Genomic DNA, 14,939 nt, shown 5'->3' with positions numbered 1-14,939 from the left:
ATTAACAGACGGTTCTTGCACAATTTAACCTTTACTAATAAATTATTATACACATTTTTCTGTCTTTGAAAAATGTACATTAGAACCTGCCACCGGTTTTTTCACATGATCAAAACCTAAACACATTAGCGAACAAATAATGATACATCCAGACAAGCATCATACCAGTAAAGTGATTAAGGCAAGTAATCAAAAACAAAAGAAAAGTCCAAAACGACAAAAAATGAAGCAAACTAAGTATTATTAAAAGCCTAGGGCAGCCTTGAGGCCCAACAATGAATCAAGTATCGTCATCTACAGCTCCAACATATGTAAGATCTGTCCTCCTTACTCTTACAGCCCCTTTAAGCCAATAGCACGCTTTTAAATTGGCATGATCTCCACTAACACCGCCCCCACCATTACTTGCACCCACTCCTGAACCTGTCCCATCTTCCAGCAATGTCCATGGATCAATTTCTATTTCTGGATCCTGATACAAAGTGGACTTACATTTTCCAATGGCATTGGCCATTCGGACAGAACCTTTTTGGGATATAGCTACAAGACCAGAAGAAAAACTACCAGAGTTTACAGAGCTCGATTGAGCTACTGGGGCCGCTGATGTAGTTACATTAGGAGCACAAGAAATTGTGGGACTGGATTGAGGGGGAAGCAGAGGCATGGCTGCTTGCAGTCGTATACGAACCATAGAAGGCAATTGCATTCGGTCTAATTCAGCCTGGTCACAGGAACACATGTATGTTAGCATTTGCTGTTCATAAATATCTTCAGTATTACTTCACCGCATCAAACAATTTAGTACAGTTAACTGTGTATAAAGAAAAGCCACACACCAATTACACAGGACCTGGTGACATTTACGTGTGATAATTGAACCTGAGAAAACATCTTTTCATGATTATGATAAGCCTGCAACAAACCTGCATTCGTTCTGCCAATTCGCGATCAAGGACCTCACGTGGAGATTTTGTGGTTACCTTTGGCTTCAACCAACTTGCCCAGGTGCTGCTCAGTAAAGCATGAAGGACACTCAGAATTCTGTCAAAGAGACCTTCCCCGGACATCCCTGCTGCTGACGCTGCAGACATCTCAGTATGTAATTCATACTCCTTTTTACTATGGGGATATTTCTGCAAACGAATACTAAAAGGATCCACAGCTTCTTGTACAACTCTTGTTCCCAAAAGACGGAGCAATACTGGAGCAAGTGACTGTCTCATGTTGCGTGCCAGTGAATCCCTGTTGATGTAAAATGTGTACTTAGCTATATTCATTAAGACACAATATAAATATGCATTGCGAGGTGTGAGACATTCCCCAATAGTATAGTGCTTCAACTTAGCATGCAAAGATAGACAGGAATTATACAAGCTTAAAAAGATTCCATGCAAGGAACACAAGAGACACTGCTTGACTAGGTTTACGTGAACTGGAAATTACTATTATATGCAGAATGCCTGGACATTAGTCTAATTTACCCATTTTCACAATCAGATTTTTTGTCATCTTTTAACCTCGGATGACAAATTTAAAGTTTTGGAACAAAGTCAATCCATTAGTCTTCCAGAATCACGTATTTCTGGGTTTGTGAAATCACAATTTCTTTAGATGGATGCAACTATTGGATTTTGTTCAAGTACAATCAAAAGCAGCACTTTCTACTCTAGCTCTGCATAAGAATATCCTATATATTTTACGAGTATAACCCTCCTCTTTTCAAGTTTCTCTCTTTTTTTGGCAGAAGAGAAATCATACTTGCATGGGTGCACACACATGCATAACTATGTATGCACATAGGATATGTAACATGCAACATATCTTATACATCTATAATGCATGTATGTACACACATGCATTCATCTGCATGTATAGTCTCATAGGCATGGCACATACATACATACTTCTGCATGTATATTCTCAAAGGCATGACACAGAAATCAAGATTCTAAATTCTCTCAAATAAATTTACAGAATCACTTCACTTCTAACACATGATGTTCGAAGAGCTCCATTAATTATAGCATAGCGTCTCATTGTGAGAAATATTCCCTCCTAGCTCCATCTTGTGTGTCTAGATTCATCCCCATTGACTATATTATAGTGTAAACTCATTGTGACAAATATTCCCTCGTAGTTCCATCTTCTGTGTCAAGATTCATCTCTAACATTTCATGATACAAAGCATACCAGTTGAGGGAAGCTCTGCATTTGTCTTCTCTGGAGTGACACTTTGCAAGGGCCTGGAGAATCTAGTATCCCTTCCTGTATGACTCTTCCAAAGATTGAAAGTGGCTAAAGCCACATCTTGCTCACAGTATTACAAAGCTTGGAGAGGAATAAGGTTAGTTTCTTTTGCTCAGGTGAGGTTGCCATAGTCCTTTGCTTACATCGACCTGGTTTCCAGACCTCCATGAATCTGCTCCAATTGACTACACATTTCTGCATGCATTGGCTTATCCCCAAGCATTGGTCCACTTCAGGTCTGCTCACATCAGATGTTAGAATTTTGGCACTAGACTCGTTCACACACACATCCCAAATTTGGTAACAGTATCATTTTAACTAATTAACTGAAACACACTGATGTGCCTAACCAGAAATAAATTTTATACAGCGGAACTTATAAAACCAGCAATTAGATCATGCACACTAACGTATTAGACACTTGTTTTGCCCATCCAACAGTTCATTAAACTCTTCTCAGAACCTACTTGGGCTCCAATACTGGGATAATGGCCCTCGAGTAAATTACATATACAACAATTACCCTGGATCTGATCCAGCAGATAGATCAAGCCCTACATCCATCCTCGAACTGGCTAATCTGGATCCCCTTTGCTGCTCTGTGTTCTTTCCTCGGACCGAGCACAACTGACTATCTCACACACAGAAAACCTGCAATATTACTCATGCAGATCTCTTGCTTATTTGAGAGAATCTCTCTCTCAATGTCTTGTGCCCCTGCCCGTCTCTGTGCTCTGTTTGCAACAACAGGCCCTCTTGAGCCTCTTGGCTGTCAACCATCCCGCTCGACCCTCTTGCTGTTAACAGGCCCTCTCAGCCCTCTCAGGCTTGTCCTCCACAAGATGCTCTTTTTCCAACCACAGCAGTCCCTCTCGGCCCTCCACAAGTATGAGGCCTATTCGGCCTTCTCCACCACAAGATGCTCCCTTGCCAACCTCCACAGGCCCTCTCGGTCCTCCACAGATCTGAGGCCTACTCAGTCTTCGCCGCAAGATACACTCTTGCTAATGATTTGCAAAACCTTTGTAAGTATTTCATCCTACCAAATATCGATTCAAGGCTTCATACTGTTAATTAAGCATGTGTGGGGCCTCTACAATCCAACATTATCATATATCATTTTTTAAATTAAAATGCATTAAGTCGTTCTGTATCACTTATCTACCATGAACATTAGTTATGATGACAAATTTTTCATGAGCTTGATTAGTTGCTTGGCATTCACGAAATCAAGAAATGCTCACAATGGCGAAGATGCGATATTGAAAACAGAAAAATGAATCAAATGGTTTCAATTGTCACTTCCAAGACTTGGCCCAAATAACCAAGTTTTCCCAAAAAAGTCACTCATCCCAATACTCCAATTCAGGTATGCTTAACCATGGAGTTCTCCTCCACAATTAAGCTCACTTAGCTTCTACCCCATATGAAAATCCTTACCAACTACAATGCCTCGTGAAAAATGTGTAACTAGGTTCGGTCTTCATTAGTATGAAATGTATTCTTGTAAATGTAAAATGAAAATGAAATTATTATTATTATTATTATTATTGAAGCAAGGATTTCATGCACAAGTTCTTTTATTTTATAGGTCAAGCACCCATTGAGTGCATCTAGGGTTTGTCCTAGGTATAACAGTGATTGTCATATTTGGAAGACCCTGTGGGCACATTGTAAATTGCAAAGAAAAAAATATTTTGTCTTGAAAGTATCAAAATACCTCCAAGATCAAGTCGGCCTAATGAGTTGTCAAGTCGGCCTACATGAAGAGCCACGTCCACCCTTGAGGAAGCCTATATATAAAAGGAACTCGTCCTCCATTTGAATCACTCACTCTCTCATCTCTTATGCGAAGAAGATAGAAGAAAAGGAAGTCCGAGAAGAAAGGGAGAAGAAGAGAAGGTTGAAAAATTCAAAGCATTTGGGCCTTTCTCTATTACTCTGGAAGTGCGAAGTTAGGGTTTCTGCGCTGGGATAGTTTGAGGTTCGATTTTGGAAGCAAGAGAGAAGGGAAGGCAAGCTAAGGTCTCTTAGAGCATCTTACTAGCCCTAGGACTCAAGTCAACGCAAGCGAAGTCAAGAGGATGGTTGTTAGAGGGAGATCAAAGTCTCCAAGAGAAGAAGCAGCAATTGCAACAGTTGTTGAGGAGCGGAATTTCGGATCTACTAGGAGGTCGAAGATATTGCAACAAGAGGTCATGGAAGACTTGATCTTGGAGGGTATTTTTTTGAGTCTAGGTCATGGTATTCGTCAATTGAAAGATATAAAAGATAAGAGATTTTCAGGTATTCCCCTCAAGAGGAGGGGTTTTGGCCCTGGCTTGCAGCCTATATACTGTGTCATTATTCTTAATGTTTTGGTAGTTGTTTGATGCATTGCACATTGGAATAATAACAAACAAAGCTAATAAGTAAAAGGTAACACAAACAGTTATTGCTCTATTGAATTCTCAAAATGGTATCGGAGCTTTGGTTCTCTAAGGGCATCATGAAGATCTCCTCTACAATGAAGAAGTTCATCAAGAAGATTGCAAGCCATCTCAAGAAAGGTATCAAGGAAGCATGGAGTCTCTTATTTACTTCAAGGAAGGCATCAATCAATGAAAGGGATGAAGGTCTCTTTTCGGCTCTCTCTGGTATATTCCAAGACGAAGACATCAGGGTAATTGATAGTGGTGCATTAAGGCACATGACTGGTCACTCCAACCAATTGAAGACCTTATGAAAAGAAAAATCCGCTTACTATGTGGAACTTGGAGACAACAAAAGTTATCCGGTGAAGGGCATTGGATCAACTTCCATAAAACTCGAGGATGGAAGCAACATCCACCTCAACAGCATTCTATTCGTTCCAGGTTTGCACAAAAATTTACTTTCTATTTCAAGTTTAGAAGATAAAGGAGATAGAGTAGCCTTCAATTGATGGAAAGGTAGTTGTTTGGGGAAAGGACTCAAGCAACGATCAAGCTAAAGTTATTGGAATCCGAGAAGGACGGCTTTACAGATTAGTATCTCCATGTAAACCAAGCCCTAGTTCACACTGAGATTAGTTCATGTGAACTTTCGCATTGAAGGTTTGCTCATCTACATTTCAAAAATCTTCCAACTTTAAATTCCATAGTAGATGGAATCCCAAATCTAAAGGAAGATCATGAAGGTGTCTACAAGGGATGTGAATTGGGTAAGAATACCAAGAGACTATTTGGAAGGAGTGCTTCATGATCAAAAGAAATCTTGGATCTTATTCACTCTAATGTATGTGACCCTATGACTCTGAAATCACTTGGAGGCCATCTATACTATGTCACATTCAAAGATGATCGATCATTCACGAAAGACCTGGGTTTACCTAATGAAAACCAAGGATGAAGTACTAATAAAATTTCAAGAATTCAAAGCCGAAGTGGACAACCTTACAAAAAGAAGAACTAGGTGGACAACAACCACAATAATTTTTTGTGGAAGCTAGCATCTTGATTACAACGAGTCACATTCTATACAATGATTTGCAATATATATTTCTTTGTGGTTTATATTATATTGTATGGCTCGCATTGCATCGCTTTCTTATGTCTGGTTGGTTCGCTATTATATCTCTATAATTCACAAATGAATCTATGGCTAGCACCTCGATAAAAACTTGGGAGGCATATGACAATTTCGATGACTTTTATATATATGACATCGTCATGGATTTATATGACAATAACAATGACGTGAATCTATATCACATTGACTTGGATTTGTATGTCTATGACAGTAATCTTAGATACAAGACATTGATCTAAATGCATGGCAGTGACCTTGATGAATGACATGGCAGTTATCTTGTATGGCGGTAACCTGGTTGTATAACAGTGACCTTGTTTGCATGACAGTGATCTTGATGGATGATCAATGACCGCGATGATAACATACTCTTCATGACAGTAATGACATGATGGAAAACAGATGTGACAATGTCTCTATGGAACATGTGATATTGTATATGACTGTGACTATCTTGGACTTGTTTTGTTCAGTTCACAAACGAAGTTGCGAACTGACCTGGGTTGGCCTTAGGTGGCCTAATGTGATTGATGTCTCATGATATTTGTACTTTGTATCTCAGTTAAACATTTTGATGAATATCTAATAGAAGAATACGGTTGGGTTTTCCCCCTTGTGGGGTTTTCCCTAGTCTTTGACCTAAATCTTGGTGTTTTCCCCCTTGTGGGGTTTTCCCTAGTCTCTATTTGTGCATGATTTTCTTTTGTAGTTCCTTAATGTTTTGTTGCATTATTCATGTTATTTTTCTCTCTACATAGTTGCTAATAATGATATGATGTTATGGGGTGAATGTAATATGGAAATGTTGAAAAAGTTCAAAATTCCAATTGTCTACAATAGAGAACAATCTAGCCTTAAAAACTAATAGGAAACATGCTCAACCAAAGAGAATCCAATTTATTATACATTGAGGACAAAGCATTCCTTAAGCAGGAGCCAATGTTATAAACATAATAAAATAATAATAGATAATGAAAGGTCAAATGACACGCCTCTCAATTTGAGGCTAATCAACGTGTATAAGTATATTGTCACGAGGCTCATCGTAATCATTATTCATCACTTTATACATTCAATATTTATGTTTCTTGGTATATCCAATTGAAACTTTAATTCAATCTTACCTTATGTTATATTAGTGCTTTCTCTTCATGGCCTCCCATACATCTTTAGGGAGGATGTTATGCATGAGGCCAACCCCATGTTAACGCTCTCAGTTCTTTATTTATGCTAGATCAACCATCCATTCAAGTTGGTTATCCACAAGCCAACTCTCACTTTTAGTTATTCTACCTATATTATATTTTGGCCATGGCCACTCTTTGTGAGGAGCTATGTATTTAGAAACCCACTCCATCTTATATTTGAGCTTCCTGCTAAGCTTCATTCTCTTAGTTACACCTTTGCTAAGTATCCAAAACGCACATACCTACTGAATTGAGCATGCCTTGTTAATTTTTAGGCTTTTTGAAAATATGGAGCTGGATCTTCTCATTTTTGCTTAAGCCACCACTAATATTATATAAGGTGGGTGCTCTAATATCCACTTTACCACAAGATGTTTCTTCCAACACCACTTCAAAACCATTTCAATACCACTTTCCTAATAGATCTGCAATATGGCAGAGACATGTCTTCCTGCCCTCTTCACTAGATGAGCAAGTTCATGATGATTCTTCCAATAGTTGACCAAATCACAGTTGCATGCTCAATATTTATACAAGTTGCTTCTTCTAGTGCTCCATCAAATTAGTAGTTCAGTAGTTCCACTCTCTCAATAGGTACATAGTGTGACAAAGGTATGTCTTTTTTCCCTCATCCAATGGATAAAAAGGTCATTAGCAAATTTATTTGGCAAATGCATAGTTTGGTCTCAACATCCCTTCATCTTATTGGGTTCATTGTTGTATTGAGTTGGGTCATCACAAACCTAGTCTCTCATCTTTCGGCTACAGTTGACTTTACATTGAATTAGGTATGCCCACTCACTTTCCCCTCTCATACTCATGCATCTTCAACAGTTCATTATTAGATGGTCATATCAATATCATGTATCTAAATATGTTGAGCAATTCAGAGGTGGCATATCCTCGAGAGTAGCACAGTGCTATGATGATCCACGCCTGTATTGAATTGTCATCCCATATCCACTCTCCTTTTTTCTCAGATACCATTGTATCTCTATTGAGCCAAACATGCCTACTCCTATATATTATCATCCTTCTTCACGTCGCCATTAAATTGGGGTGTTGCAACAACGATTTTCTTTACATGTCATTTTTGGCTAAGCACCCTCTTTACCATATCTTTTATATATTTGACTAGGTCAACCTAATCACCCTCTTGGGTGTCTACCCTTGTTTTATGGGTCCATAGCACCCTCTTGGAGGGACAACCCCCTTCTTCAAAGTGCAACTCACTTGATTCATAGTCATTAATATTTATCTCATTATATTGATTCACAATCATTAATTCTTTAGCCTACAAGCATGATTCTTTAGCCTATGGATTGTTGAAAAAACTATGAACAGCTAGATTAGATGATTTTTCTTACTTTGATAATTGTTTGTGATGTTTTTACTTAACTTGATTAGTTTCTTCTTTCACTTGATTATAGTTAGTGTTCTTATCATCAAACAACTACCAAAACAATAAAGAACAATGCGACAAGGGGACATAGGATGTAGGCGATCAGTCAGGGCCAAAACCTCTCCTGTTCAGACGAAATCCCACAAGAACTCTTCTCTTCTTATAGAACTTCAATTGACAAATTCCAAGACCTATGACCCTTGACCAAGACCCCTCAAAGACCAAGTCTAAATTTATCCTTCAAGTACTTTCACAACCCAAGTCAAACTTTCCTTCCAGTAGCTTCCAATTCACCTTTGACCAAAATTTCGGCCTGCAACTTTGATTGCAATTTTTACCTACAACTTTCAACCCTTGCTACAAAAACCCTCGGTGACACGTGAGAGAATTATCGTGATTTAGTCCTCCTCTCTCCTTCACTTCAGATGACTTTTCTTCCTTATCAATTTGCCTTGCAAGGGAGACTTCCTTTTGACCCAAAATCAGCTCTTGTTGATGACTGTAATTTTCATTCGCTACAACTTCAGAATGCCCTAGATCCTCTTCGCATGTGTGAGAGTGATGACCCAAAAAAAGCCCAAAATCATTTGATTTTCTTCTCTTTATGCTACATACTCCTGTGCTTGGATATGAGGCTTTTTCTTGTCTTCTTATCAAACTTTTGTGATCTGATTGGATGTCTTAGAATGAGGCTGAATGCTCCTATATATAGGCTTCTTGGCACATCTAGTAGGTCGACTTGTCAGTGTCCCTAGGTTGACTTGTCACTTGATAAGGTGGACTTGTCTGTTTGCACGTTGACAAGGTCTTGGATGGTCTTTTGACTCGAATAAATTTTCTTTGCAATATCTAACATGCCCAAAATGGTCTTCCATACATGACAATGACTTAATTGACTTGACTCAATCACAAGCCCTAGAAGCACTCAATAGGTACTTGACCTATAAATCAAATAGCCTTGAGCATTAATACCATGCCTCAAGAAATAACAATAACAAATTATTTTTCTCTTTACATAAAATCATGATTACATATGTCATTATAAAGACCAAACCTAGTTACATATTTTCACATGGGTATCATGTCATGTGTTTCTCTTGGTCATTGGCTCGTCTTCACGTCTCTTTATGATTGGCTTATGGTTCATGTTAAATTGGGATTTGTTGGTAGTTCCATATGACACTTCTCTCTCTTGACATGTCAACCAGCACCCCCACTCTCAACCAGTTACAATGTTGCTCCCTACAAATCAACACAAACCACCTGTTAAAATTGGCAACTAGGACCAAATTCCTCCTTAGGATATAGCTCATTTGATGGAGAAGATGATTACATTAAATTCCTGTTTTCGAGGGAACCAAAATTGATATAAAGATCATCTCATTTGGACAAGCAAAAGTGTGATTTTGAACGTATGACCACATGTGCAAATTGTACACGTCGGTCACATCATCATGTAGGCTCAAAAAGCCCAATGAATATGTCACTTCACCCTCAACGACTTGTATAAATACAAGTGACCTTTCACCTCATTTGGAATCTTCTTCACTCACACATTCTCTCTCTCATTGGTTTTTACTATATTGGGCATTCTTCTCTCTCACAAGTGTGGATCAAGAAGGACGAATTTCATAAGCTGAATTACAGCGCTGAAATTACAAAGTTCACTGTAGTTTGACTAGCGTTGACCAGTGTTGACAAGCACCTTATAGGCATCACTTCACTACGATCATTTGGGGATATTTTTGTCTCAGTAGACCGCAATTTTTGACAAATAAACCGAGGTTTTCTGAGCACTTTGACCACAAACCAAATTGCAGGTTGACTGCAGATTTCAGGGCAGTAGTTTGACCGAGTGTGATTGTTGACTTCATTGTTTTGGGCTAACTTTGACCTCCTAATCATGCTGAGTTTGATCGGGGAAGACTGAGCTGTTTTGAGGATATTATATTGTTGCTTTGACCAGCGTTGACTTTCTGGTTAGGGCCGAAGTTTCACTGCAAATAACTCTCTATCTGCTGAACATTTTGATATCCAAATTAGAAGAATTGATCAAAAGGTTTTCTCCATCTTGGGGTTTCCCCCTAGCATCTACCAAATCTGGTGCCCTCTTGTCTTAGCTTGTCTTCTGCATATTGTTTTATGTTCTATCTACTTTTATTGTCAATGTGATTAATGGTTAATGTGATTGCTACTGGAAATCTAAATTGGAAATTTTTATTAGGCTACTTAAGGAACATTGAAGTAATTGTGCTAAGCAGAGAACATACCATTGTTAACTAAATTCAACATGGTATCAGAGCCGAGGTGAAGACAAAAAGCCCAAGCAAGAGAGAGAAGAGCAATCACTAAGAAAGAGATGATGGACAAGAATATTGGTCTAGCTTCAATGGCTTCTACATCATATTTCAAATCTGAGGATATGCTCAAGGACAAATGCAACTATCATGCATGGAAGATGACTTTCGATTTGACTTTGGAAAAGAATGATGCTATGGACTATTTAAAGGGAAGAGTGGTGGAGCCTCCTTCAAATGCACTTGTTGCTGCAAAGACGAAATACAAGAAAGGTGAGGTCAAAGCTATAAGAATCATCATAGACTATTCAAAAGCGTTTTGTTGCTTATATTTCTGATTTTGAAACATCTACAGAGATGTATGATAAGTTTATTGGAATGTTCAAAGTGAACAATGCTAATCAAATCCTATCTCAAAAGTGGAGCCTCCTTCAAATGCACTTGCTACTGCAAAGACGAAATACAAGAAAGGTGAGGTCAAAGCTAAAAGAATCATCATAGACTCTATTCAAAAGCATTGTGTTGCTTATATTTCTGATTTTGAAACATCTACAGAGATGTATGATAAGTTTATTGGAATGTTCAAAGTGAACAATGCTAATCAAATCCTATCTCAAAAACAAGTTGAAGGATATCAATATGGACAAAGGGGAGTCTATCCAATCCTACTTCATGACGATTATAGAAATCAAGAATGATCTTCTATCTATTCGAGAAGTTCTTGCTGACAGGGAGCTCACTCTCATTACTCTTGGAGATCCTCACAAGAGCATGGGATGTGTTTAACACCATTGTTCTTAACAATGACAGGATTCCTAGTTTTGATGAATTATTGGCTACCAGATGCACACAAGAAGAGACGAGGATGATGGAGAGAGACAAGCCTTCAAATGGAAATGAACCCACTACCTTCTATGCTCATGCAAAGAGGAAGAACAATGTTGGTCCACAAAGACAACATCAAAGATTCAAGCATGGATAAAAAGAAGGAAGAATAGGAAGGTGCTACAATTGCAACAGGTTTGGCTACTATGCTAGAGATTGTGGTCACAAGAAGGATACTCCACGAGATAATGACAACAACAACAACAACCACAATAATTTCAAAGGCAATGGCAATCAAAGGAACAACAGGTTCAACAATAAAGGAAAGAGGAATGCTCCCGCTGCTTGATATGGTCATGGTCGACCTCCCAAAAGGACGAGAAACTCCAGGTATGAGGAAAGCAATGTTGTAGAAAAACATAAGGAATTTTAACTTATTTACGCCCTCACTACTACCTCTCCTCAGGATACTTTGGATCATTGGTTGATTGATAGTGGTGCCTCAAGGCACTTCACTGAGTACAAGAAGCCCCTCTCAAATCTAATTGAAAAGAAGTGTAATTTGGAGATCATACTTGGAGACAATGCCACCTATCCCGTGACAGGGATCGGGACTATCACTCCACTTAAAACAAGGTCAAACCCTTCATCTACAAAAAGTATTGCATGTACCCGATTTGAAAAACAACCTGGTGTCAATTTTTACGATAGAAGATAAAGGATTCAAGGTAGCATCATTGATGAAAATGTACGCATTTGGCAAAGAAACCCTAAAGATGCATTTACACTTCGATTTAGGGTTGAAGGTTTTGATGAGCCTGGGTATTGCAGCAAGAATGTTGCAACTTCCAGGGCTACCAACTTTACTTATCAACCCGGGGTTCATACAAACTTGGAGGTGACTGCGCTATATACACAAGTAGAAGTGAAGGTACTGTCTGTTGTCACTTGCTCATCTGGCAAGAGACCCCAAGGGTTCCAAGCCAGACTTCTATAGGGTCAAAAGAAGCTTGATTTGGATTGAAGGAGAGCAAACCTATTCTAGGGGAGAGCTATTCTACTGCAGAAATGAAGAAAGCAATCACGTAATGCTAAACTCACACCAGACCCTAGCTAACCAATTAAACAACTATACTGAGCATCAAAACTAGACTAAGAGGTAAACAATGGAAACTAAGCAGAGTCTTTGTCTAAGCGGAAGAAGCAGTTGGAGGTCAAATTGGTGAAAAGAGGACGTGAGGGAGCAACAGCGCCTAAGAATCGTTGGAATAAGCTGGTGAAAGGCAAATGGACGGCTGAGATCGGATCGCAAGAGGGTACGTAGGTAGATGGGCGAACAGGGTGAACTAACAGGATGAACGGCTGAGATTATATCATACGAGTGGAGTCAGGAGATGGACAGACAGGATTAATCGACAAATGGATGGCAGAGATTAGATCGCAGGCAAAAGAACCGTGCGGAAATGGTATCGGGTGATGCGATGGTCGTCAGATCAAGAGAGAGATCGACAGTGGAGATTGGAGCGCTTAAAGGAACGTGCAGAAATGAGGCAGCGGGTTTAGAGAGCAGTAAGTAGTATATCGCACGCCCTCAAAGATGTAAATGGTTTCCTAAAATTTTATGCGATTAGCCTCCCTAGGCGACACATAGCACAGGGAAACCGCTCATTTCGCGTGCCCTCGGGCGGATAACGATCAGACAGAAATCCACGTGATATCGCGCGAAGGTTGTCGGATCTAGCAAGGCAGATCTATGGTGGAGATTTGACCGAGGGGGTTGGTGAGCGGGTGTGCGATAGCCATCAAATCTGACAAAGCAGATCGACAGTTGGGGTTTAAAGTGCACAAAGTCAAACGCTACAAGTGAATTCGGGCGGTGATCGGTCAGTTTTGTTGTGTGAGGCGATCTACGGTTACAAACTATTTGAACGTGGATTAACAGCCTCTGCTTAGCTTTTCATGCTGAAGGAGAATGACAGGGATGTAAGGGAGATCAAATGACGGGAAGAGAGCAAAGGAGCAGATGACCATTAAAGGAACAGAGTGATATGAAATGAGCTCAGTGACTGTTAAACAACAAACTCCCTATGAAAACCAAAACCCTGTGTTTTTGAGGTTGTTGCAGGTTTCTTCTTCACATCATGGTCCCAGAGGGAGGAGGCGAGGCCGAGCCCCTGTGAGCAACCTTGTGGATCTTTTCTTTGCCAACCTATTGGTTGAATGAGAGTATAAATGGAAGCAAATTGAACCACAGCTAATCTACTCTGCACTACTGTAATGAGGCTGCAACTACTTAAACAAATAAACAGAAAACAGGAAGCTATGTCAGTGAATGCACAGGAAAGCCATAAATTTATGTTGAACTACCATAATGAAAATGCATCAACTTGAACAAATGAACAATCAAACAATGCATATATGCTACTATTGTAATGGAAATGAACCACTTCAACAGATGAACAGAAAGCTATGCTACTTAACAATACAATAAAGAGGAGCTTTGGCTGCTAGGGTCGAACCCTAACCCAAGAGCTTCAGCCTCTGAGTTAACTCAGCGCTGGCTCAAAACAAAACTCATCTTCATTATAAAAACATTGTATTACATCAAGAACTGTTACAGGTCTAGTTCTATAGTCAAAAGTTTGAATTCTTGCTAACTCTTGGTAACTGACTACTGATGACTAACTAAAAAAACTGAGGTCCTAAACCTCTCTACTTATAAAACTGAAGCCTCCAAAGACTTCCCTCAAAATTAGAGAGGTACAGCTCCCAACTTAATGATAAACTTGTGCTTTCACTTTCACTAGCTCGGTTGCCTTCTAGTAGGGAGGCTTGGCTCCCAACTCAAGATAAACTCATACTTTCACTTGCTTGGCTGTCTTATAGTACACCTGAATTGGCCGTGTGTACTTTTAGCTAACGGAGGAATATTTGAATGGAGGGGCAGTAAATGAGGAGTATTTACCTCCTGTAATTCCTCTCCCTTGTCCCATTCGAGCTTTTACCAAGGTCTTTTACCATAGTTCCTTGCTTTTATCTTTTATCCCTGCATTTTCCTTGCTTTTATATTTTATTTCTGCATTTCATGCACATTAGACCACAAAGCAAAATATCCAACTCTAACTCATCTCATAAGCAAAATATAATCAAAAGTATGCAATAAGTTGTGAGAATAGTTGGTTTGACTAAGCTAGGAGGTGAATTAAGGTCAATTAAGGCCCATATAATTACTCAATGATGAGGTTCATCAGGTTTCTATCAAGTTGGAGGAAATCCTTTAGGAGCTATGACTTGTGATACCTCTCTTCAATCTGAATTATGGCGATGAAGATTTGTCATCTTCATTACGAAGCCTTACTTGGGGTAAGGAAGATGGTCACATGTATGCCCGAGTTCAACATAAATCATAAAGGTGCTTGTCAAGGTTGTGCA

General features: G+C 39.2%; 1 protein-coding gene across 1 annotated transcript in view; it reads right to left on the bottom strand.

Annotated features, from left to right (window-relative positions):
- Window positions 1-224: 224 nt before the first annotated feature.
- The window catches only part of CCT (RNA polymerase II transcription mediator), a 153,843-nt gene continuing 139,128 nt past the window's right edge, over window positions 225-14,939 (bottom strand). Inside the window, 2 exon segments of the mRNA XM_089440468.1 lie at window positions 225-721; window positions 924-1,242. Coding sequence (XP_089296594.1) covers window positions 281-721; window positions 924-1,242 — 760 coding nt within the window. The 3' untranslated portion in view covers window positions 225-280.

The sequence above is a fragment of the Pinus tabuliformis genome, chromosome 9 (assembly GCF_031772625.1).
Source record: "Pinus tabuliformis cultivar Carrire ecotype Pingquan chromosome 9, CPIR1, whole genome shotgun sequence".
NCBI lineage: Eukaryota > Viridiplantae > Streptophyta > Pinopsida > Pinales > Pinaceae > Pinus > Pinus tabuliformis.
This window is presented reverse-complemented; position numbering and strand designations above follow the sequence as displayed.